Here is a 24920-nt window from a genome sequence, read left to right on the forward strand (position 1 = left end):
AGATGATTTAGCTAATAGTGATCTGCCTGAAACAAGCAGTTGAAAGCAATGTGGTTAAGAACAATTTGTCTGAAATTGCAAGTTGGTGACCTTGACAGGTCTAGGGGTCGTGAGAACAAAGGGATGTACAGGGCCCACGAGCCAAGAGCAAGTACAGCCGAAGGACCCCCAACCCTGGGTTTCCATCTTTCAGGAACATGGGGTCATGGGAACTATACCAGCCCTGCATGCCTCGTTGAACATTTGCTATTTAGATTTGGGAAGTTTTAAGCGGTTTTCTTACTTTTTTGTTTTTTTCCATTTCGAATTAATGTTTAGTGAATTGTGTCGTCCTAATTTCCAATTAGTTCCTCGTTTGACCAGTCTGTCATTCTGGCCGCCTGGCTCTCGGCCAAATGCTCTCCCAGACGGAGGGGGCCCTGCCACCCGGCTCGGGCTCGGGGCACTCACCCGCTCCCAGTCCTGGGCCAGCCAGTGGGCGGGGCAGTTCTTGTCCCCGCAGGGGTGGATGGCCAGAGGCTTGGTCTCCATCTGGCACTGAGACTCGGGCACCACCCGTCCGTCGCTGGTCTTGCAGTACACGTGTCTGATCATGCGGCCCTGCCCGCAGCTTCCACTGCACTGCAAGGGGACACCAGGGGTTAGAGGCAGAGTCCCCTCCCACGTCCCCCAGACATCATTCCCAAGAGAGAGGAACAGCTGGGGGGAGGGGAAGTGGTTGCCATGGTAACCATGTTTTAAATAACATTTTCTGTTCTAATTACAGAAAGATTGCATGCTCAATGAAAAACACACAGAGAAAAAAAGCATGCCTAAGACACCTGAAAAGCTCATCTGTACACCCCGCACACAGAGGGGACCCCAGTGAGCATCTGAACGTCTCATCCAGGCAAGAGGCAAGAGAGACAGACACACAGACAGACAGGGAGCTTATAAAAGGGCATCGGGATGTGACCACTTGTTTTGGGATAAAGGTTTTGATTCCTCGTAATCGCGCGGGGACACCCTCTGAGCGCCGCCCCCCCTGCCCGCCCGCCCTCACCGGGCCCCAGTCGGAGACTGTCCACTGGCGGTCGCAAGGGGGCCCCGTGCAGTCCTTCTCCCCCACAGGCCTGGTGTTGGGGTCACACAGCGTCTCATCCTCCGAGCAGCGGATGTCCCTGGTCACCACGCTGCGTTCCCCACACTTGGCCGTGCACTGCGGGGAAGCCAGGGTGAGGGTGGGGCCGCGGCTGCCCGATCAGCGGCGCAAGGGCCCTGCGCCCGGCCCCCAGCGCCCCAATCCCCCGACCCCCCCCCGCAGCGCCCCACCCCCCCGACCCCCCCCCGCAGCGCCCCACCCCCCCGACCCCCCCCCGCAGCGCCCCACCCCCCCGACCCCCCCACCTCCCAGCCCGGCCCGGCTCGCTCTGCGCATGCGCACCTCTGACCACTCAGACATCTCCCACTGCGGCCCGCAGGCCGGGTTCCGGCACGTCTTGCGCTCCTCGGGCCGCACGGCTTCGGCCGCCTCGCACAGGTCACTGTACACGGAGCTGTCGAAGCCGGGCGAGAGCATCTTCCAGCAGCGCACGATGCGGAACTGGTAGCCCTCGCCGCAGGTGCGCGAGCACTCGCTCCAGCTGCTAGTCTCCCACCTGCCTCGGGACGGGCACGGCCTTCAGCGACCCCCACCCTCCTCCCGCCGGCCGGGACCCCACGGCCCAGCTCCTCCTTCCCTCGTGGGGTCCAAATCCACCACGGGCTGTCAGACAGGAAGCTGGCCAGGCCCCATAGGGAAGCTGTTGCCATGACGACCCCCGCCTCCCCCGCTGTCGGAAACACCTGGGTAGGGTGGTGAGTGGGCACCCGAGCCTGCGCTTGGTCGGCCTGCCCAGGAGCCCCTGTAGCCTCCACCTGCTCTCACCTCCAGACCACCTCCAGCCACTTCAGGGAAACAAAGTCCCGGCCTTGTTCCTTTGCTGACGCTGTGCCCTCCTCCCAGAGTGCCTTCCCCTCCTGCCACTGCCGCCCTTCTTCCTCCAACTGGGGATCCTGCCTCAGTGTCCTGGAGCCCCGAGCCCCACCATGGGGGCTCTCTCTGAGGGGAAGAGCAGACCCCCATGGCCGCACACCCAGCTTCTCACAAAGGAGCGAACGCACAGGGAGCAGAGGCCCCGGGATGCGGCAGAGGCCCCGGGATGCAGCAGAGGCCCTGGGATGGAGCAGAGGCCCCGGGATGCAGCAGAGGCCCTGGGATGGAGCAGAGGCCCCGGGATGCAGCAGAGGCCCCGGGATGGAGCAGAGGCCCCGGGATGCAGCAGAGGCCCCGGGATGGAGCAGAGGCCCCGGGATGGAGCAGAGGCCCCGGGATGCAGCAGAGGCCCTGGGATGGAGCAGAGGCCCTGGGATGGAGCAGAGGCCCCGGGGTGGAGCAGAGGCCCCGGGATGCAGCAGGCCAGAAGAAAAGAGGGTATGAAGTTGCGTCAGAGAGAAGGATCCACTTGGCCTCCAAGGCCGGGCACCCTTGGGCTCATCTTGGGACCATCATGATCATGACCCGAAAGAGGACATGCTTGGGGCTCAGCCTCGGACCATCTGTGAGGCAGGACAGGAGGCCTGGGGGGCTAGGAAGATGGGGCCTCCCCCACAGCCCGGACACCCATCAGCCTGGAATTTCGGGAATAATTCCTTTGGGCTTCTTAAAATTCTAGATGCACCGAGTAGACCTGGGGGCGGCAGGGGCAAAGGGTCATGTTCAGAATGGTTCTCAACCTGCGGTGAGTGTCATTGATTTAGCACCCACTGTGTGCAAGGCGTAGTGACAGATTTTACCGCAAAACGTGGGAAATCACGCGGGGACCGACAGGAGGCCAGTGCAGCGCCCCTCACAGGCCTGCGGCCCGCCTAGGTGACGGAGCAAGGTACAGACTCCTGCCGCTCCCCCAGGCAGGGGCAAAGCAGAGCCCCAGGCCCCCGCCTCCCGCCCCCCACACACACCCTGCTCGGGGCCTGGGTGGCAGGTACCTGGGCTGGCACTCCCTCCCTGCACAGAACTCCTGGACAGGCTCGGGACGGGTCAGGGCATCACAGTAGCTGTCGTCCACCTCGATGCCGTCATAGCGGACACACATGGCGTACGTCGACATGACCCCTGGGTTCAGGACAAGGGAAGGGCCAGGTGAGCCAATTGTGAGCACCTTGGAGACCGGCAGACAGGCCATGTGACCATGAGCGAGTCACCCAACTGCTCAGCACTTCCTGACATGACCCCTGGGTTCAGGACAAAGGAAGGGTCAGGTGAGCCGATTGTGAGCACCTTGGAGACCGGCAGACAGGCCATGTGACCACGGGCGAGTCACCCGACCGCTCAGCACTTCCTGGTTTAAATCGGGGGGGTGGGGGGGGGATAGTGACATTTACCAGCTGACAGGTCTGCAGGCGGAGCCCAGCGAGGACGGCTTTGTGGATCTGAACTCTCTCCCCGTCCATGTCCCATGGCCTGACCTCTTCTTTTTGCACCCTCACCCCATCCAGCCCAGGCTGGGCACCCAGTTTATGTGTCGCAAACCCTGGGTTTTGAATAAACTCAGATTGGCCCTTACAGAGGCACAGAGGCAAAGCCAGCCAAGTGTCGCTCATTTTCATTCATTCAACAACTACCCATCCATGGATGGATGGATGGATGGGTAGGTTGGTGGGGTGGATGGATGGATAATCTAACCATTCCAGCCCTTTCCAGACTCCTCAGATGTTATATTAGATCTTCAGATCCCCCCTGCCCTCCCATGGCATGCCCTGGTCCTTATCAAACTCCCTCTTACACTTTCTTTAATCATTATTGTGATTAAATACGTGGTACTCTATAAATCCCATCGGGGGACAGTATGTAAAGGGCCAGCCCTCAACTAAAATTATTAATTCCTTGACGCCCAGCTCCACCTTCTGCTTCTCTGGTCTTCCTCCCCTGCACCCCGTGCTCGGTACCGAGCTGGCACATGGGCCAGAGTCACTACACAGTGGGTGGGTCCCTGCCAAAGAGCCAGGATGACTCAGGGAGAGTGTTAACATTGGGTTAACATTGGTGAAGTCCCCAGGTGAGGTTAGGGTTTGTGGTGGTTGTTATTACTGATGTGTGTGTGTGTGTGTGTGTGTGTGTGAGAGAGAGTGAGAGAGAGAGGGACCCAGGCTTCCTGAATGATGGAGGGGACGGAACCCTCCTCACTGGGGTCACACTTCCCCCAGAGGGAAATCGATTTCCCCATAAACCAAGGGCCCCAGCCACCTCGCGCTCCCTTCCCAGCGGCGCGTGTCTGAAAGCCGGCGGCTCCTGCCTCTCCAAGCCCCAGCCCTGGACGGAATGAAACAGCCTGGGAAGCAGCCCACATGGGGATTTTTTCTTTTTTCCGTAAGGGACGAGCCAGGTTGCAATCACTGGTGCCTCTCTGCCAGCGCTGGGCTGTGTCGTCTTTAGCCGTCGCTGAGGGGGAGACTGGCTTCCTGGCCAGGTCTGCTCAGAATGTTCCAGGCCTCAGAGACACCAGCTCTGGGGCCCAGGGAGGTCCAAGTTTAGGGACTTGTAGACCCTCAGCAAGTGCCTGATTATTCATTCCCTCCTCGTCATCGAGTGGAAACACAGCAGGTCCTGATCAAGAGAGACGGGAATTCTGGTCCCAGCCCAGTCTCTCGCTGGTGGGGTGACGTGAGCGCTGTCAGACTCTCTGGGCCTCAGCCTGATGCTCGTCCCCACAGTGGGAACCCCCCAGGGATGCAGGGAAGTCAGAGTACCAGTCGTCTGGACACCCGCCTCCCTGCATCAGTCTTGAACGCGGTGCTTCTCAAACCTTCTTACTGAGCCCTTTCAAACCGAGCCTTTCCTCTAAATAAAAGGAGCAGAAAACCCCGACACTGAACTAGGTGGGCCTGCTCTGCCTGAGGTGGGTGAGCTCGGGGCCCGCCTGCTCCACTCCCCTCACCCTGTGCCCAGGAGGTGCCAAGAACAGCTGGAAATCATCACTTGAGACTCAAGCTAAGAGTCCAAACCAATTCACCTACATTTCTATTGCTCCCAGGAGCGTCTTTAAGGAAAAGAAAGATTGCTTGCTGCTATGGCTGAAGTTCAAGGACACAGGAGAGTTGCTGTGTGCCAGTGACATTGTGGATGTTTGCACAGACACCGTTGGCCACGGAAGGTTTGTAAACCACCCCTGCCCCCAACACCGGCCCGGCCTCGGCACCCGGCACAGTGAGATTTTGAGAAGAGCCGGCCACAGAGCGTGCGGGGGTCCCGTTCAGCAGGGACCCGACTCCACCACTTCTGCCGAGCGCCACCTGTGCCCAGCTTGGTGCCTCTGCGGTGACGGGGAGCTCACTCCGCGTCGGGGCCACTCATGCCAGTCCCGGCCAGGCTCGTCTAAAGGAGAGCGCTTCCTTTCAGCAGAGCCCAAATCTGTCTTTCTCACTTCCTTTCTTCTTTCGTCTTACCTTGCACCTCGGGCCACCCAGGGCAGGTCTGCCCATCCCCTGCCTGGCCACTCTGTGGGTATTGAGAAATGGTGCTGTGACCTCCCTGGGGACCATCTTTCACCCGGGGCCAGGCTCAGGCCCCTCGCCACAGAGGCTGCTTCGTCCTGGAGGGATCTCAAGTGACGTCACCTCCCCGGGCAGCAATGTGTCCGGGAGGAACAGGAGACGCTCCCAGTCACGTGTTCTGTGACAGTCCCGGCATGCGTGGGGTCCCAGGGATGACATCGGGGCTCCCAGTTCAGAACAGGACCCTGCCCTTGGGGGACAGGCTCTCAAAGCAGGCTCCTCGAACACCCATCCCAGCGCTCAACCCCATTCTCTCCCGGGACCAGCAGCTTGTCTGCTCCTGGGCCGCAGCCAGTGGCATACAGCGGCAGCAGTGCTGGTCATGGCGCCCGCTTGTTGAGCTTTGGCCGTGACAACTTATTTCTCGTTTCGTGTCTAGCCCTGTAACCACGTTTGGAAAGGCGGACATCCCATTTTACAGGTAGAAAGTTGAGTCGTGGAGAGACTTAGCAATTTGCCAAGGGCATGGGGTGTGGTGGACCAAATACCGCATCCCAAGCGCTCACCACATACCCCACAAAGCCCACCTCGCACCCTCCGGTATATCAGGGGGCCAAACTCAGCCTGTCCCATGCCCTGCTGGGGGAAGAGGGGCATGTAAAAGGAGGGGCCCCAGATTCCAGCCCAAGACGGAGAGGCTGTGGTCCATTCAGAGCCCTGCAGTGCCACCTCCCCAGCCCCTCTCTCGGGCCCTTCTCCTGAGATGCCAACCAGGGGTGCAGGAGGTGTGACCACGCCCAGACCACCGGCTGCCCAGGGTCCAGTCAGTGGCTTGCTAATTCTTCCACACTGGCCAGAGCGTGCAGGGGACATCCAAAGCTCTGGCCAGCTGGGGTGGGAGGGCAAGGACAGGGTCGGGGGCATCATACATTTTGAGTGGCAGCAACTCCAGTCTTGCCCAAACCCAAACACGAAGCCGCAGGTATAGATAAGGCGGCACCCGGGGCCTCCCTACATTTGCCACAGGTCCTGGACCTGGGTCTGGCATCTGACCTTGCAGCAGTCCCCAGGGGAGGGGACCAGAGCTGGCAGGAGATGGAGCCCCAGGCCCTGGGCTGTGAGCCAGAAGCTTGCTGTGGTGGCATCCAGCCATGTGAGCAGACATAGCTTCAAACCCCAGCTTGACACTTACTAACCCCATGTGTCTATCTGTGCAGGCAACCCTGGGGGTCTCCGTTCCCCTCCTGCTTCCTCCCTGGACGAGGTCCTAGAATCCGAACAGTTCCCTCTGCCATAGACCACGTGGGTCTATTTCCCCCTCCTACATTTGCCGTAAGCAAAAGTAAAATCCTCACCACCTGAGATTTCTTACTTTTTAACCAAAAGGATGTTTGTTCTAACAAGGTATGATATGAAGAATGACGAGGGAGCCTTTGGGGGGCTGCATAACCCCCAAGCAGCTGGACCTTACCGTGGTCCAGCACATTGTAACCACAAGGACATCCAAACTCCCATCTCATCACACTGCCTCGTGGGTCAGGAAACTTCTAGATAAGCTCCCTGTGGGCAATTTGAGGCTACAAGCAAGTGCATGGGCCCCGAAGCCCGGACTCGCACCCACCGTGGAGGTGGGCTCAGCAGGTGCCGCCCTTCGGCACCTGTCACGGGTACCTGTGGTGCAGGTGGAGCTGCAGGGCTCGTGGGACGAGAGCTTCCACCGGTACATGTCCGCGGGACTCACGCCTTGCTTGCGTGTCTTGGGCCTGGTCCTGAAAGCAGGTGAGGCAGAGAAGGGGGTGAGTTTCATGGGAGGATGTGTTCTCATCCATGGGGCGTGGTTGTGTACCTGTCCTGAGCCCCAGGCAGAATCGCCACCTGTCGGGGTCCCAGTGCCCACCGTCTAGAACAGAGAGAAGGGAAGCAGCACCCACGGGGCGGCAGGTTGTAGGATGGAACGGACGTTGGCATCTTCCATCTCAATGACTGTCTGAGCTCACTGCCCTGCAGCTGTCAGAGCACCTTCGGGGGCTGGGGGTGAAGAATCTGGGGCCCCCCAACATCGCAGTTGCTCCTTCCACACACACAGCCTTCTCGCTGTCACCTTCTAGCAGGGTCATGCAGATTCCTCCAGCCCTCTCCCCAGGAAGGGACCGCAGAAGCACCTGGTGTGCTGAGAAGGTGCCAGAATTCTCTCCCACGGCCTCCCTCAGCTGGGATTCTGACTGAATGGGGCACACTAGCCATTGGGCCTCCAATGATCAAAATAGAAAAGCTCAGCTGCAGACGGGGGAGTGGCCGCGTCCCCTCCAGACGCCTCTGCCCAGGTCTGCAAGGCTGCTGTGCAAGGGAACGCCGGGCTGGGTCCCCGCCAGCGACGGGCTAGGATTCTTGGCCGGAACTCAGGCGGCCCAGCCAACTATTGTTAGGACTGTTTGCTTCTTTGAACCAGTCGGTGTGCTGGGGCCCAACCTCCGTATCCAACGTGCAGGCTCGTTTTGGACTCGGCAGGGGCAGAGGGAGGCGGCGGCAGCTCCCAGAGCCCGGGCATCTGCTCTGAGATGCAGACGGCTGAGTTTGAATGCGGCCCATGGAACCCTGCCACCCCCAGAGCCGGCAAAGGGGACGTGGTGCCATGGCCCAGGGGACGGCACATCCCGGAGACCCCACCGCCCAGCTCCACTTCCCTTCCGGCCCAGAGGGGCTGACTGAAGACCACCCTAAGCTAAGACCCTTTCACAGAGCACGCTCGCAGGTCCTTTCCTTGGGGCTTCCTGTCACCCCGGAGGTCAGGCTTAGATGAGGGTTGCAGGGCGTCCATTCTAAAAGGCTTTCCAGTCAATTCTGTGATAGAGACATTGGTTTGGATTCAACTGGGAGTTTACTGTTTGTCTTCCAACTTCTGGAATTTCACAAGTGGATGAGAACGGCTCTTACATTTTACTTTTGCATAAATGTTGCCCTGAAGACACATCATGCTCTGAGAACCAGGAAATAGTCTACCCAGGACCTTAAGTAATGAATTTACTGGTGTGGCTACATTAACCCAGGAAGGAGGGAGAGAGGTGAGGAGAGGGAGGGGAAAGCCGAGGGCAGCCGGCCACAGGCGGGCGGCTGGGACCCCTCACCTGGTGGCTTCACCACCAGGAGCCTGCCCCAGCCTTTCCACCCATACAGGGGGAAGGGGAAGGTCCTCCCTCTCTCCTCCTTAAAAGTGAGCGGGAACTTTAAGATGGGGCGCCCCAAGACCCAAGCATCTCAGAACACGGGACCCATGGAACCTCCCTGGGGAGGAAGAGCCTGATTCTGAAATATGCTGATTGGGTCCCCCACCCTCCTTTCAACAGCTGTAAATTCTCCCCAAGAACAAAAGGGGATGAAAAGATCCAGCCCCTGCCCGGCCACCCCACCCATGGAGAAGCTGTGCCATCTTTATCTAATTACACCCTCCTGGGCCAGCAGGCAGCGTGACTCATTCTGGAGAGACAGCAAGCGGTTCAAAATAACCCTTCGGGTTTTAAGCACCAAAGGTATTTCTGGAGGGGCTGCCCACATGGCACTGTTTGCCGGAGCACCGCATAGGCGCCTCTCCCGCCTCTCCAAACGTGTATTTGCACAACAATGCAACGCCTAAAAGACTCTGTTCTCGGAAGTGGGGCCCTGGGGAGAAAAACACCCAGGAAATCGCTGAAACCACCAACCCTCCACCCGCCTCCATCTGGAAGGAAGATAGTGCCCTCTGATCCGAAAGGCTCGGACCGCCTGAGCCCTGGGATGCTCCAGATCCCGCGTCTGGACCCTTTCCCCAGGACCACCACGCTTGTTTATAAAAGGCTCATAAAGTGCTTTGCTTCCCCGCCCCCCGCCACCCCTGATCCAGGCTGAGAGAGGGACTCTGTGTCTCTGTGTCTCAGACGCTTGTTCCCAACGCCAGCGTCTGGTGTCGGGGCATCCCTTGATTGTTCGGGGCTGTTCTGAGAAGGTGAAAATAACCTTTCCTTTCTGGGCTGCCCCTTTGATTTCACCCTCTCTGAGCAGACGCGACTTCCTGTGTTTGGACAACTCGCCGCGACAGGGCTATTTTGGCCTGGCGGTTTCCCCCGCCACCTCCCTCAGCCCTTTATCTCCAAAGACCATCTTTGGTCTCCGGGTCCGCGGTGTCCTTTGAAGCAGCCGGTGGGGGATCCGCCCATCTCACCACGTCAGGACTTTCTGAGTGCTGGCGATCATTGTATTGGTTCCTGCATCCCACATGGCACTGGAAACCCAATCATTCCCCTTAGGGCCCAGGGGTGGGGTGGGAGTCAACTGGGATGGCACAGGAGACATTCTTTAAAATGTGACTTAAGGACCCAAAAGCTTGTGCCATGACCTGGCCTAAGAATCCTTGAGTGCCCGAGCCGTCGGGCCCTGAAGCGCCGTCTGACAAGCCCCTCGCTCAGGGACGGGGAACTGAGGACCAGAGAGGGTCACGGATGGGTCCAGGACCCATGGGGATGGGGCGGGGAGGGGACAGAGTTGGGATGGGGACCCACTGGCACTTTCCATGCCTTAAGCCAAATTAAACAGCAGCCTGTGTGCCACCCTGATAAACCCATTCAGAGAGGGACCCTGACCATCAGATAGCTGGCCTTCTTCACACTGGGTCATGGTCCCAGAAGGGCCCCTTCCCCACCCCGGAGGCTCAGTGTATTAATGATCTTTCCCATTTACTGGGTCCTCGCTGGGTGCCTTCAGCGCTTCAGGACCAGATAGAATTCAATCCTCTGGACAGCCCTGGGGGTGAGAAGAGCCCTAAGTAACTGGCCCCGGATCACACAAGCAAGTGCCGGCTGATTCTGAGCCCCACTCTCAGACTCAGAGCCTGTCTCGCCCTTCCAGCCGCTGGATGCCACACACCCCCAAGGCCCACTCCCTGCATTCTGAACCCGGGTCAGGCAAGCAGATGGCCTAGATGGACCCTATGGGAAGAAGGGCAGCCACAGAAGGCTCCAGACCTCCCACTCTGTCCACATTTGCAAAGAATTCCACCCAGAGCCTCAGAATTGCCCCGGATGTGCCCTGGGTATCTCATGGGGCCTCGGAAAAGAGCTTGAGAAAGAGGGGGCCACCTCCTGTGGGCTCAGGGGCCCAGCTTCCCTGCTCTTGTCCCCGGGGAAGGGTGAGAGAGTCGTCTCCACTCGCCTCACTCGCCTCATCTCAAGAGTGAACCCCAAATCTTCCATCAAACTCAATTTCCCAAGGACACCCACCTCTGCATCCTCAGCCCTGGCTAGGGTTCCACTGGCTTGGTGTCTAAAGCCAAGGGGTTTGGGTGCGTCCTCAGAAAACAAGATAAAATAAAACCCAGTGCACTTGGACTTCCCTGGTGGCGCAGTGGTTAAGAATCCGCCTGCCAGTACAGGGGACACGGGTTTGATCCCTGGTCCAGAAAGATCTAAGAGCAACTAAGAGCAACTAAGCCCGTGTGCCACAACACCTGAGCCTGTGCTCTAGAGCCTGCGAGCCACAACTACTGAGCCCGCACGCCACAACTACTGAAGCCCACGCGCCTAGAGCCCATTCTCCGCAACAAGAGAAGCCACCACAATGAGAAGCCCGCGCACTGCAACGAAGAGTAGCCCCTGCTCGCCGCAACTAGAGAAAGCCCACGCGCAGAAACAAAGACCCAATGCAGCCAAAAATTTAAAAATTAATTAAGTAATTAAAAAAAAAACCCAGTGGGCTTTTTCCTGCCTCCAGTCCCCGCTCGCCACCAGGGGTGCTGAGCCTGGCTCAGTCTGTTTAAACCGGCCTCGCTGCCCTGTTAGCCTCTGGAGAATGGGGGCGTCATCATCGGCCCAGGGAATTGTCCTCTAGTAGGGATAGTGGAGGCCGGGAGCCACCCTGCTCCCAGCTGACCCCAACCCAGGGAGGCTCCTGGCCTCAGACTCCTCCAGGGCCAGCCGCGACTCAGGTGTCCCCAAGTGTGACTGTCCAGACCTCCCCAGCGTGTCCTTGGCTCTGGACTCTCTCCCACGGCCCGTCCCAGGGCAGCTCCAGCCCCACAGCAGAAGGCCTTGTTCCTAGTGCCTGACTCGGGGCCTGGCCCCTGGCTGGGGACCCCACTGGACCGTCCCCCGGTCTCCTCCCTGGCCAGCAGGGAAGGTGGTCCTGAGCCACCCCACATTCGGGGAACGTTATGGTCTCCCGCGAGAGCTGTCCCCCCTGATGCACAACGACCACGTGTGCAATGGCCATCCAGACCGAGACCCTAAGGACCCCAAGCCTCCAGCCTCCGAGCCCTAAGGACGTCGCTTACCCACCTCTCTGAGCCCAATACCCCTCCCTAAAGCTGAGGCTGGTTGTGCTGAGAACGTGTCTCTGTGCGCACGGAACACTTAGCCCCAAGCGCTCAGAGCTGTTCCCCTTCTCCCCCTCCACCCCCCAGTTCCCGGAATCCCATCACACGTGGGCACTCAGCACCAGCTTTAGCCCGTGGACCTAACTTGTGGGAAAGATGCTAAAACCCAGGCCTCTGACCCCCTGCTCAGATCCGCAGGGTGAGACGGGGGGGGGGTGGGGGCGGGCCCTGGGCAGGGGTGGCTCTCTCCCACCTACCTCCGTCCCGGCCCTCACCCGGCAGCCCCCAGAGAGGGCTGGGGAGTCGCCTCCTACCTGGCCTTCTGCGTCCTGTTCCCAGCCAAGGCCGGGAGGCTGGCACTGGCGTTGGGGAATGGCGCCTCGGAGGAGGTGTTGGCCACTCTGTCGCTGCTCAGCTCCAGGTAGGACCCGTTGAGCAGGTAAGCTCCGGCTCCCTCGTTCTCCTCATAGTCGACGTAGAGGCTGTCGGCCGGGGAGCCCCTCGGGGCGCCCTGTGCAAATATGCTGTTGCTGGTCTCGTTGAGGGGGAGCTCCTTGGAGTCGGAGCCTGTGTCCAGGAGCTGGTCGGAGATGGCGTTGGCTGAGAGGAGCTCCTGGGAGGTAAAACGGGCGTCGGCCTCTTGGTCATCCTGGTCTCCCGCGAGAGCCATCCCGGTGGCGTTGCCGTCTACAGGGGAGATGAGTGGCTCAACCTCCGGTGCCCCCTCATGGGGGGGCAAGGGCTGCCCTGGGCAGGGGCGGAGCAGGGGGGCTGCAGCAAAGACCTGAACTGGGAAGCGTCCGGAGGCAGGTTTCCGTCCGATGAGCGGACACAGGTCATCCAGCGGAGGCTCGCAAGCCGGCCTGGACAACCTCTTGTTGGGGAACCTGCTTGACCTCTGCCGTGGGTTGAATAGGGTTTCCCCAAAATTCACATCTGCCCCGAACCTCAGAATGTGAGCTTATGTGGAAATAAGACCTTCACAGACGTACAGATCTCCAGAGGAGATCGTCACAGACCCTAACTGCAACGCCTGCTGTGCTTTTAAGAAGAGAACACGCAGAGACACACGGACACAGAGGAGAAGCCGTGTGAAGACAGAGCAGGGTCTGCAGCGATGCGGCCACAAGCCAAGGGACGCCTGAGCCACCAGGAGCTGGAAGCGGCAGGAAGGACCCTCCCCTGGAGCCTCCAGAGGGAGCAGAGCCCTGCTGACACCTTGATTTTATTCCATAGGCTTCTGGCCTCCAGAACTGGGAGACAACACGTTTCTGAGGTTTTAAGCCGCCCGATTGGTGGTAGTTTGCTGCAGCAGCCCCAGGGAACGAATACCGCCTCTAAAGTGTTTCCTTCTTGAAGACTCTGAGGGTCTTGGAAACTTGCCCCCCAAGTCAGTGAGGGGATTCTTCTCAAGTCTGCTCTACCCTCCACCCCTCAGCAGGGCTGATGGTCCAGCCCAGCCCCAACGAGTCACTCCACGGCCCTCAGGAGCACAGCCAAACTGCCAGCATGCGGTCAGAGACTGTGACCCACCCCTGTGCCTTCAGCTGCGCCTCCTGCGGCTTCCCCTGGAGCCTGTCCCGCCAGGCTGGCCCTTGCTGGTCCCCTCGCCCCTGTCCTATGCCCTCCCCTGGCTAGCCCTTACTTGCTCTGGAGCCCTCAGGTCAAGGGTCACCCTCTCCAAGAACTCGAGGTCCTCCCTGTGCCCCTCAGCTGCCCGTCATTCCCTTTCAGAGCTCTGATCACACCTCGCACGCTACGCTGTCTGTCTGTCTGTCTGTCTCCACCGAATGAGCCAGAGCACGGGCTACGGGGTCAGACCCTCCTGGATTTGCCCCCAGCTCCTCCGTGGTGGACTGTGTGACGTGGGCAAGACCTCTCTCTCTAAGCCTCAGTCTCCCCACCTGTCAAATGGGGATAACCATACCCACCTGGAAGAAGGTATGTGCAGAGGATGTCTGCTAAGGGCCGGCCCTGGGCCTGCCCCATCAGCCTGCACGGAACCGGCACCTCTGTCACCCTCTTCCGCAGGTGCCGGGTTCTGAAGACCCTTCACCCGAGGCCCCTCTCCCTAGGAAGCCCCGCCCCACCCCGCCCCTCCTCCTGGTTACCTCGGAAGCCCTTGCCCCTGGGGGGCCCCTCGCAGGCCCTGCCGCTGGCCTGCGCGCACACCTCGTTGGTCTCCTGGCCTTTGCTCAGACCCAGCTCGATCCCCGGGCCCCGGTGGCCGAACAGTCGGTTGTCCAGGCCCAGCTGCTCCGAGGAGGCCTGGCCGTAGAGGGAGCCGTTGTGCTGAAGGAAGCCCACCAGCCCTGCCCCGTCCAGCTCCTGGCTCTCGGCGCTGTCTGAGGCGGGCTCCGAGAAGCTGTAGTAGATGGGCTGGATGTGGTGGGCATGCGGCGGCTGCAGCAGCGTGTACTCAAAGGTGATGGAGGGGCTTTTGCCGTTCTGGTTCCACACCTGGGGGAGGAGAAGAAGTGGGATCCCAGCCCTTCCTCACCCCAGCCCCTTCCCCACCAGCCTGGAGTGGCTGCTGAGGCCCACTGCCCACAGGCCCCTTGAGGACAGAAGACTCTCGTCCCTGAGCTGCAGAAGGGTTTCCTGCTGCGGCCTGCAGCTGAGTCCTTCCCAGGGACTCACCCTTGACCGAAGAATGCTGCCACGCCCACCCAAGGCTATGCGTGGCCCTAGGGGCAGTCCGTGTCCAAAGATGGGCGAACACGGCCCAGGAGGGGGCCGTCCACCCCAGGCACAGGGAGTGAAGGGTGCGCGGGGTGCAGAGAATGTTTTAAAGGTAAGAAAACCAATTAAAACCCAACCTGCATTTTACTATCACCACGTGCCAGAAATCCCAAGTAATAAGAGTGCACTGTCCCCATCACCTTCCCCCCAGACCCCCCCACTGCCAGCCGAGCAGAAGTGCCAGGGCCCAGGCCCCTGAGGACCATCCCAGCATCAGAGCTGACTGGGGGATGGGCTGAGGCTTCTGTGGAGAGTGCATCGCCCCCCAGCTTTTTCCCCTGCCTGTCCTGCTCCCCCCGCTGAGTGCTCGTGGCTCTTTCCAGGGACGCCGCCTAAGTCAGCTGGTGTCAGAAGCCCCAGGAAGCAGCTCTCAAATGGGAGTTTGGAGCGGGATCCCCCGCCAGCAGGGGCGACGCGAGCCCTCCCTGGTGGTGCATGGACCCCTGAGATTCCCCCCAGGTGGCAGGCTGGAATGAGACATCAGAGGAAGAAAATGCGCTTTGGGTGCCATGTCTCAAGTGTTGGGAGTTGGCCGGGCTTGGGGTGTACCTTGAGAAAGGAGAAAGTTCTATGGAATGTGGCGCTTTGGAGATAGACAGTGAAAGGTTAGGGTGACATCACCACCAAACCTCCAACCTAAGGCCAAGCCAGAGGGCCTCCTAGGTGTTACACAGAGACTCGCATGTCCTCCAGCAGGGCCAGAAAAGGTAGAAGAGAGTCAGAGAGCCGGGGCGTGTTGACTTCTCCACATCGCCAAGAGCCCGACCGGGAGGAGACTTGGAGTGTGGGGGTCTGAGTCAATCTGCTTAAAAATTTTGAAATCTCAGATTCCCCTGAATCTTTGAGCCTAAAAAGTGGCCATTCCTCGCTGTTAAGGCCAGCACCTGGCCCTCGCCTGAAGATGGTACGGCGGCCTCTGCCTCCCTGAGGCCCTTGCCCGCCTCCTCCCCGGGCCACCTGGTTGATGGCTCACGTTAAGTGCCCTCTTCACCTACTCAGGGGAGCCCTGGGGCTGCTCGGGGGAGAAGGGGCCGTCGGCAATGACCCTGCAGAACCAGCCGCCTGGATGGGGGGAGTCTCTCCTATGGGAGCCCTGGCTCAGGATGGAGGAGGGACCACGTTCGCAAGCACCCCGGAGAAGGTGAGGCCGACACTGAGGGGAGGACCCGTGCTGGCACCACCACAGCGGATGACGGAAGAGGGAGGAAAAGGCTGGAAAAGCCGCCAGGTGACTATTTTCTGCAGGACCACCTGGAGGACATTCCGGCCGCCACAGTGAAAGGAAGCGTGGTGGTGAAGAGTCACCAACACCACTCAGCGGGACACCTAGAGGGATGGTGTTGGGTGCCCTCATAGGCCAGGGCCGGTGGCAGGAGATGCAAGTACAGAGCTGAACTGTCCATGATAATCAGAGCAAGGGGGCTCAGGTACCGTAACAAGCAATAAGGTTGACACGGTAGCCAGGGAGCTTGAGCCGCCTTTGGACACGGCTGATAGAACAAAGGACTCCGAGGGGACAAACGCATGGGCCCAGAAAAGGTTCTTCTCAATCTGTATGATCAGAAGAAATCAAGGGTGGATGATCACGAAGCAGAGGGCAGCTGCCACGTAAAAGTAACTGTCCCTGCCCGGTTTCCTGGACCACTTTTTAGACCCAGAATCTGCTGAAGGATGGAACAGCCAGATCCCCGGGAAGAAGGATCCCCAACTAATTGATATGGTCATGACTCCCCCAGTTCTTCCGCCAAAGAGCCCACAGCTGTTTACTTGGTGAGCTGCTCAGTGGAGAAACGGGTAGACATTGTGGGACCAGGGTTCATGTTGTCACTGTTAACCAGGGACCCAAAGCATCATAACTGTCCCCGTTACGGTGAGAGCACGTGGGTGACAAGTAATGGCCCAAACAAGGCCCAGGTCTGGCTGACAGTCTATCCGCTGGATCCAAGGCTCACCCAGCCCCCAAACGCATAACTGGGAGTCAGCAGAGCTCTCCTGTTGGCTCCTTGACCTGGGCGGGGAGTAAATCAGAAACCATATTGCATCCTGGGGGGAAAACACAGAGATTAGTGCCGCTCAAAGACCTAAAGGATGCAGGGGTGCTGATCCCATCATAGCCCCCATTTAATTCCACAGTTTGGCCCCTGCAAAAGCAAGACAGATCCAGGAGGGTGGCAGTGAATTCCTGCAAGCTCAACCGAGCAGTAGCCCCAGTTGCAGCTTTGGGACTGATGTGGCATCTTTTCTAGAGCAACATGCCCTCAAGTTGACCATATGTGGCCATCCATCTGGCAAATTCTTTTCTACCCCCATCAGGAAGGAGAAGCAGAAGCAGCTCTGTTTCACACATTTACAGTTCTGACCCAGGGCTATGGTGACTCTCCCACTTCCCGTCATAACACAGTACAAACGGGTCTGGACCATCCTACAGAACATGACATTGGTCCTCTACATTGACGACATCATGTTTATCAGACCTGATGAGCAGGAAGAGGCACTGGAGGCCTTGGTAAAACATATGTATTCCAGAGGATAGGAGATTAACCCCTGTGAAGACTGGCCCCACATCAGTGAAAATCTCAGGGTCCAGTAGTCTAGGGCAGAACAAGACATCTCCTTGAAAATAAAGGGAAACTTATAATATCTCATCCCCCCAATCATGAAGAATTTTGGACACAACATATTCCACATCAGGGAATGTTGGTCCAATCCATATACTGGATTTGCCTTGAGTGGGGTCCTGAGGAGAAAGGGCTCTGCAGGAGGTCCAGGCTGTGGTGCAAGCAGCCCCTGCAGTAATAAAGGTGTCTGTGGTGGGGAAAGATGGACTGTGGAGTTTCTGGCAAACTTTGTTAAGAAAATGATAACGTAGACCCCTAGTATTCTAGAGGAAGGCCATGTCACCTAAAATAAATAGACGTTGTTTGAGAAAAGCTCCTGGTGTGCTATCAGGCCCTACTAGAGATGACCCTTTGACCACAGGACATCAAGTGACCCACACAGCCAGAGCCGAACATTATAACGTGAGGCCTCTCAACTCCGTTAAGTTACGGGGTCAGGAGGGCCCAGCAGCAATCCAGGGCTAGAGGGATGGAAAGCTCATCAGCAGGTGACCCAATCTCCCAGCATCCAAGACTCTTAGCTCACAGCTACGGCTGCACCGTGCACCCTTAGGATGAAGACGGAGAGGAGCAAAATGGCAAAACTTGACTCTGAGCTGGGTCAGCTTGGTCTGGGGCTGCGAGCTGAAAATGGGGTCTGATTCAGGGTAGCCCTGAAAAGTTGCTGTGAAGGAAAATCCTCCCAGAGGGCTTCAGGCAGTACGTGTAAGGTGGTCACCCAATTTGTTTGGCAGGCAGAGTGGCCCTAAGTAAGAATAAATACTGGCTCGTGGGCAGTGCACTTGGCTTGGCCGCTTGGTCAGGAGCCTGGATGGAAAAGACTTTAAGATTGGGGATGAGGAGGTCTGGAGAAGACACGCGTGGTTGGATCAATGGAGGAGACATAACATGTGAAGGTCTCTGGATCACCTGTTAATGCACACTATGGGGCGCCCACCCTGGGAAGGGCATGAAACAACCGGGTGAGAGATAGAACGTCTTTGCCACCTGCCATGGGCCAGCCTCTGGCATTGGTCAGGTGGGTGGGCTCTGTCCCCACCGTATCCCTCAGCCTCCATGAAAGCCGGCAGGCCTCCAAGAGCCTCTTGACATCATCTGACTTCAGTGATAATTCCTCTGCATTTTCAGATCTGGGGCACCAAGCGGCAATGCCATTCATTTCTAGACAGTAGCCACGGGAAAAGTCCCGGCACGCTGGCCATAACAAGCCAAACTCTCTTGCCCTCTACTCATGCCCCATGCACTCCCCCCCAGAAGCCATGAGCATCCTGGGTGCAGCGTCAGGGGGACGGCCATGACAAGCACTGCCATGGTCCCTCAGCATCGAGGACCTGGCGGGAATGCCAGGGTGTCCATGGGGCCGAGGGTAGGGAAGTCCATGGGGGGCTTGAACCCCCAACTGTGGAGTGTGGAGTGGGTCCTGCATCCCTGTACCCCATCCAGCCTTCTGTTCTCATCTCCCCACACAGTTCCTGATGCCCTGCACAGAACCTCCTGCTGTGCACGTCCTCCAGGGGTGCTATCAGAGGGAAGGAAGGAAGGAAGGAGGGAGGGAGGGGAGAGAGGAGGGAGGGGAGGGAGGAGAAGGAGAGGAGGTTCACACAAGTGAGAGGGTGAGCGAGCCGGTGCTTGGGTGAGCAAGTGAACAGGTAAATGAATTAATGAGAAAATGGGAGACTAGTGAAGGAATGAAAATCTGAGTGAGGGCTGGGATGAGGGAGTGACTCAGTGAGTGAACGAGGGACTGAAGGAATGAGGCCCACCCCGAGCTGCGCGGAGTTGCTGGCCCGGAGGCCCCCGCCTGCTGCCGGCTTCTGGGGAAGCCCCGGAGCCGCGGCCCACGCACCATGACGTTCAGGCCCTGGTTGGTGGGCCCCTGCGCCACGATGTACTCGATCCCCGTCTCGTACACGTCCATGGGCCGCCGGTACTTGACCACGGTGCCGGCGATGTTGAAGTTCTTGGGGCTGTCCACCTTGAAGTTGCCATTGAAGAAGTAGTAGCCGGCTTCATCTGCAAGAGCTGAAAGGGCACAGCTGCCTGGTCACCTGAGCCGGAGCGGCCGGAGCGGGGATGGAGGGGCAGGGAGGGGCAGGACCTCGCGCTCGGGGCCTCTGGCCGGCCTGTGGATCCCCGTGACCCTCCCCAAACACCCAAAGACAGGAGACTCCACGTCGTGGGAGTGGGACGCTCTGTTTGCGCACGGCATGTGGCCCTGGCCAGGGAGACGTGGGTCCTCCTTCCTATCAGCCTACAATAAACAAGGGCTTGTCTGGACCACTGAAGATGGCTGGCCCAGGGCCCACGTGGTCCTGCCGTTCCGGCCGCCTCCGAAGGGGCTGGGGCTGAGAGGTGATGAAGAACGTAGGGACCAAGCGGCCAGGTCGAGACACACGCTGGACAGCAGGTGTCCGCCAGGTTGGGGCCAGGCCACCCTGCCTGGCTCTGCTGCAGACTTCCCCATGTGAGCCGGGGTGAGTTGGCACCCCCAGCTTCCCCTCCCCCGACATGGGAGGGGACCGCAGTGCCCCGCCAGGGCCCACACTGAGCGACCCTGAAGCCCTGTCCCAGCGGCCCCAGCAGGCCCTACCTGACCACCCCAAGCTGACCAGTTCCGTGCTCTCGCTGGGAGCGTGACATTCTGCTGCCCAGACCGGGGGACCCGGCTGACCACTTGCCGGATCGGCCCATTCTCCCCGGTATGGCTCCCAGTCAGCCCCTCTCTGAGGCAGGGTGCCGGTGGACACGTGGAACCAAGGGCTTCAGAGAGACATCCACTCCCAGAACTGGAGCGAGATGACGCCCAGACAGCGGGAACGCACATGCAGCCCCCCGCAATGGGCTGGGACATCTGTCCCCCTCCCTGGGGGCCCCGGGGCCGGGGGGCGGGGCTCCACCTCGGGGACAGTGTGTCTTCCAGAGGGTTTCTTTCGAGCCCGTTCCAGGAACTGGCCCGAAGGTGGGGAAGAGTTCAGCTTCCAAAGCTCCTGATGCAACTCCGAGCAGAGGAGACGGGCGGTTAATTTATTATCAGGCAGATGCAGCAAGCAGGACGCGTCTGCTGGAAAAACACCCTCCGTGTGGCAACATCGAAAAATAACGGGGATAAGAGCCGGAGCTGGGCGAGGGGGACACGTAGGGGCTGGGTTTGTGCACAGGGTTAAATCCCCGGCCCGCGTCCAAAACCTGTTTCCTGACAGTAATGACCTTCCTTCCTGCGGCTTTCCCAGTGCTCTGAGGCCGCCCTTGGTATTTCCACGCGTCTGTTTCAAGAACGATGGCTTTGCAGCCAGCTCTGGGAACACGGTGTTTCCTGGCCTCACCACCCTCCCAGCGGGCCACAGAGCAACCGGCCTGGCAGAGGCCTGGCCCCCGTGCTCGGGCTGCAGGAGCTGGGGCCTGGAGCGTGCAGACCCGCCGGCTGGGGGCTGGAGCTCAGGGCCCCAGGCACTAGGGCCCCGGGGCCTGAAGGGCTGAGAGCCCGTGCTGGGTTCAACCTTGAGGACCTTTAGCAAAGACCCACCGTCCACACCAGCGTCCCCTTAGAAGGGTGGTCGCGCCCCACCAGCCCTGGCCCCCGAGAAGTTGCCCTGAGAAGGAGGGAGGTGAGCCCTGCCCGGGTCCCCCACCTGCCCTGTGCAGATCGGCTCACAGATGTCAGTACCTGCCCTCCTCGGCCAGAAGGGGCTCCCTCTGGGGTGCAGACAAGGCGCCTTGCCCCGCCAACTTCCCACTACACAGGGAGCCCTTCCAGAAATTGTCACCAACATGGGGCCTCACCGCCTCAGCCACCGTGCAAATGACGCCAGAATCCTCAAGTCAAGGACCCCTACTGAATCCAGCTTCCCACCAGAGACAGCCCAGTGGCCAAAACATCAACTCGAGGGTCCCAGATGGGAGTTTGAACCCCACCCCTGCTTCTCGTCACCCTTGGCCTCAGACTGGCCTCCTACTCCTTCTCGCTCTGCCTCAACCTTCTCAGCCCCAGAGTCTCACTCCTCGGACCTGGGGGGGGGCAGCGGGGGGAGCAGAGAGGCCCCCGCCAGCACCTCCAGCTTTTGCCTGTGCCTGGCCCTCCAGGGACAGGGAACTCACTACCTGAGTCATGACCCCCTCCATTATTAAGCAACTCTGAGTGCAAGACCTCTGCACACATGGGGGTGAGGTCAGCTTCCCTAAGACCCCCCCACCCCGCCACATGCTACACACATGCACCCGGGTCAAGCTCTGGCTTCTGGGGCCATCCCTCTCCTGCAAGAAGGGACCCAAGGTCAAGTGTCCCCTGTCCACACATAACCCACACATTTCACCCCATGCAAAGCCATAAGCCCCTGTGAAGCCACCCAGGCCCCACATACACACCTAGGACGTCCGCAGACTTCTTCCGCTCCACGATCTGGATGTCTCGGGCGCCGGCCGGGATGTGGGTCACCAGAGAGTAACCTGGGGGAGACGGAACGACGGTGAGCAGCAGGTCAGCTGTGGCCACCGCCTCTTGATTGGAAAGGCGACTCTGGATTGCAGTCACCACCGTCCTGCACTCCCGGTGTGTGAGGGGCAGTGTCTAAGGGCAGCCCCTCCCCGCTTCCAGAGCTGGGCACCTGGGGCCCGAGAGGCAAGTCCAAGAGCTGCCGGAACACGCCCTGCCACGGGAGAGCTGACCCGCCGCTCCAGCACGGCCCCAGCATTCCCCGGTTCCGAGACACTTTCCTACCAAGGCTGTGGGTGACGCTCCCTGGTACCTGCCCTGTTCCTCCCGAGGCACACCACAGGCCACGGGGACCGTACATCTGCTGGAGTCAACATACTTGGGTCCTGCTCTGCCACTATCACCAAGGTGACCCTGAGCAGGCTGCTGGAGCACTTGGGCCTCAGTTTTCTCGCCTGTACAGGGATGACGGCCCCCACTCCAGATGACGGAGGAGATTCTGGGTAGCACAGAGCCTGGCCCTGAGGGCGTCGTCACTGGTGTTATTTTAGAAACCCACATTGTCATACCATCACGTTGATTTTAAAGGCTTGCTACATTCAAAGGTGTAAATGAGAAAGTACGAGGCCCCAGCTCAGGGCCTGTCATCGAAGGCCCCAGTCAGGTGGGGCGGCAGCCACGGAGACCCTCCCAGAGCCCCCAACAAAGGGATCAAGGGTCTTGGGGGGCGGAGGTCTGAGGAAGGGACCGTGCTGCCAGCAGGTGGTAGAGGGTTTGCTGGGAGAAGGAGGCGAGGTTTTTTTAAAGCCCTCAGAATGAAAAGCCTTCCGGGAGAAGATGGCGAGGGGGTTCTCGAATCAGGTTTGCTGGGGCCGATGCTCAAGTCACCCATAGGGGCAGCACATGGGCCCACCTGCCGGGTGAGCCGCTCCTGCCGGCCGCCCCCCTTTATGGCCCCCTGAAGACCCCGAGCTGGTCCTTCCGGCCAGCGGGGTGCCCCTAAATGCTTAACCACTGGCTCTCTTGGCAGGAGGGCAGGAGCAGCTGTGACCTGCAGTATCGGCCGATTTCCGGAGTACAAGCGCTTCCACCCACTGTGGCCGATTTCAAGCTGCCAGCTTGCGTCGCTGGGCGCAGAGTCGGGAAAAGGGACACAGTCGTTTACCTGCTGCCCTAGTATTTCCAGCTGACAGACACAATAGTTATAGAGGTAAAACGATTAGGAAATGATGACTTTGCTTAAATATCATTTACTTAAATGAAGGTATATATGTGTTAATTTTTAAATTGGCAACCAGCTCCGAGATTCTTCACCATAGCTACCACACATCTACCAGGGGAGCTTGTGGGTCAGTGCTTAGGACCACAGACCCGGGAGCAGGCTGTCTGGGTTCACACCCACCTCTGCCTCTTCTGGCTATGTGACTTTAACCTAGTTTCTTGACCTCTCTGTTTCCACATCTGTAAAATGACAACAGTGGTAGTCTCTGCCCGGAGTCGAGAGCTGGAAGCGAGTTAACCGTGCTGCACTTGGCTCCGTGCACAGAAAGCACTTGGTAGAGTTATAGGTGGGCTTGGTTAAGGGTCAGCTCCGGGTCCCCAAGCTGAGAGCTCCATGCGGGCATGAACCTTACTGCAGCGCCTGGCACCCAGGAGGCGCTCAGAAAGAGACGCACCCTCTGAACCCTGCCTCTGCCAGCTCCACGCCCCAGGATCTGGCGGAAGGTCCCAGAAGCAGCTTTGTGAAAGGAAGGGAGGAAAGGCGCGATGTCTTTGCCCGTGCCCCTCCCATAGCGAGGCCTCTGAAGAAAGCGGCCTCTGCCCGCTGTGCTCGCCATGCCTTATTCAGACCCCTGTCCGGCTGGGCTTCCACTAAAGACTCCCCTCCTTTCCTTACCCTGCCTCTCCTCAGTCGGCATGTCCATCCCTGGGTCCCTCGTCCAAGCCCTAACTCTAACTCCGAAATTGTCCGTCCCCTCCACCTCCAGGACACGTGGGGGTCCCGACAGCCAGGTCCTTGGGGGCTCTCAAGGGGTTGGTTCAAGTCCAGACGCGCCTGGCCTCACTGGGGGACCTCGAGCCGGCAAGTCCCGCCCTGGGCCTCAGTTTCCCCATCTGTTAAATGGGTTTCAAGCTGCCCTACCTTTCCCAGTCTGGAGGCTGTGATAACCCAGTTTAATCCCACAAGCGTTAACTGAGACCCAGGAATGTATTCAGTTCAAGACTGAGTATTATAAGCAACATCCTTCCAAAAGTGCAAAGTCCTATCGCATGCACAGACCACCCTGCCCGTCCCTCCCCCAACCCTCAGGAGGTCTGGACCAGAGCTGCATGCAAACATGAAGCCAAATGGGCACAGCCGTGAAAACTGACAAGCCGCTGCCTGGGGAAGAAAGGGGCTGGCTCTGTGCTGCGGTCGGCCCGCAGCTGGCAGGAGCCTGGGCACCCCTTCAGCCCTTGAAACTCGGGTTTGAGAGCTTAGGCCCCAGAATCTGTGTGCCCAGACATCAATCTCATATCAGCGGTGAGGACGGAACGCGTGCCTCAGTTTCCCCCTTTTAAGAATGGTATTAACATCTCCCTGGAGGCTGCGCTTAGGTCAAATGGGGTCCCCAAGCCCCGTGAGCACTGCGGCACCTGGTATCCAGCAGGTGCTCAACCCAGAGCTGCTCCTCTTCCTATAGCCCATGGGGGCCTTACAGAGCCACTGGCCAGCCCTGCTGGGCCTGGGTGGAGGATCCGGGGGCCCAGGAGGGGAAGGACCCTGCACAGTCACTTAGCAGCTGGCGGCGGGATCCCACGGGCCGTGGACCCAGAGCAGCAGGGGCTCTTACCCAGGTGGGCGTTCCCCTTGCGGTAGTTGCCTGTCACGTGGGTGCAGCTGCTTCCGTCCCCCTGGCAGACGCCACACTTGTCCAGCGTGTGGGTGGAGAAGAGCACACCGTCACAGCCGATGGGCTGCAGGAAGGGAGGTGGAGAGGCTGCTGGGAGGGCGCTGAGGCCCGGGCCCCGGGGCCGCCACTGCCTGGGCGGACAGGCGGGCGGCCGGCGCAAGGAGACCGGTGGTACTTCTGCTACAATGTTGAACAACCTCACATTTTCCAGACACGCAGACCCCTCGCAGGTCGGCAAGCTTGCAGGACGTGCCGTCGCGGGCGGGGACCATGAGCTGCCGCTGGCCGTCCGCGGTGGTGCAGTGCAGGTCGCACGGCTTGCTGGAGATGTGTACGTAGTCATCTGATGGGGGAGACAGGGTCTCAGGGCAGCTGGGGGGCCAGAG

General features: G+C 59.5%; 1 protein-coding gene across 3 annotated transcripts in view; it reads right to left on the minus strand.

The window, feature by feature from the left end:
• ADAMTSL2 (ADAMTS like 2) overlaps nt 1-24920 on the minus strand; it is a 35058-nt gene that overhangs the window by 3836 nt on the left and 6302 nt on the right. Inside the window, exons 6-16 of one of the 3 annotated variants that reach the window (XM_082402504.1) lie at nt 24732-24877; nt 24475-24598; nt 21574-21654; nt 19058-19233; nt 13963-14311; nt 12166-12538; nt 7183-7280; nt 3007-3133; nt 1424-1637; nt 1043-1198; nt 451-621 (exon numbers count right to left, since the gene is read on the minus strand). In XM_082402504.1, the coding sequence (XP_082258630.1) occupies nt 451-621; nt 1043-1198; nt 1424-1637; nt 3007-3133; nt 7183-7280; nt 12166-12538; nt 13963-14311; nt 19058-19233; nt 21574-21654; nt 24475-24598; nt 24732-24877 (2015 nt within the window). The remainder of the gene's footprint in view (nt 1-450; nt 622-1042; nt 1199-1423; nt 1638-3006; nt 3134-7182; nt 7281-12165; nt 12539-13962; nt 14312-19057; nt 19234-21573; nt 21655-24474; nt 24599-24731; nt 24878-24920) is intronic. The other 2 variants (XM_082402503.1, XM_082402502.1) reach the window with 2 other exon arrangements.

Source organism: Balaenoptera borealis, assembly GCF_965194805.1.
Source record: "Balaenoptera borealis genome assembly, chromosome: 8".
Classification (NCBI taxonomy): Eukaryota; Metazoa; Chordata; class Mammalia; order Artiodactyla; family Balaenopteridae; genus Balaenoptera; species Balaenoptera borealis.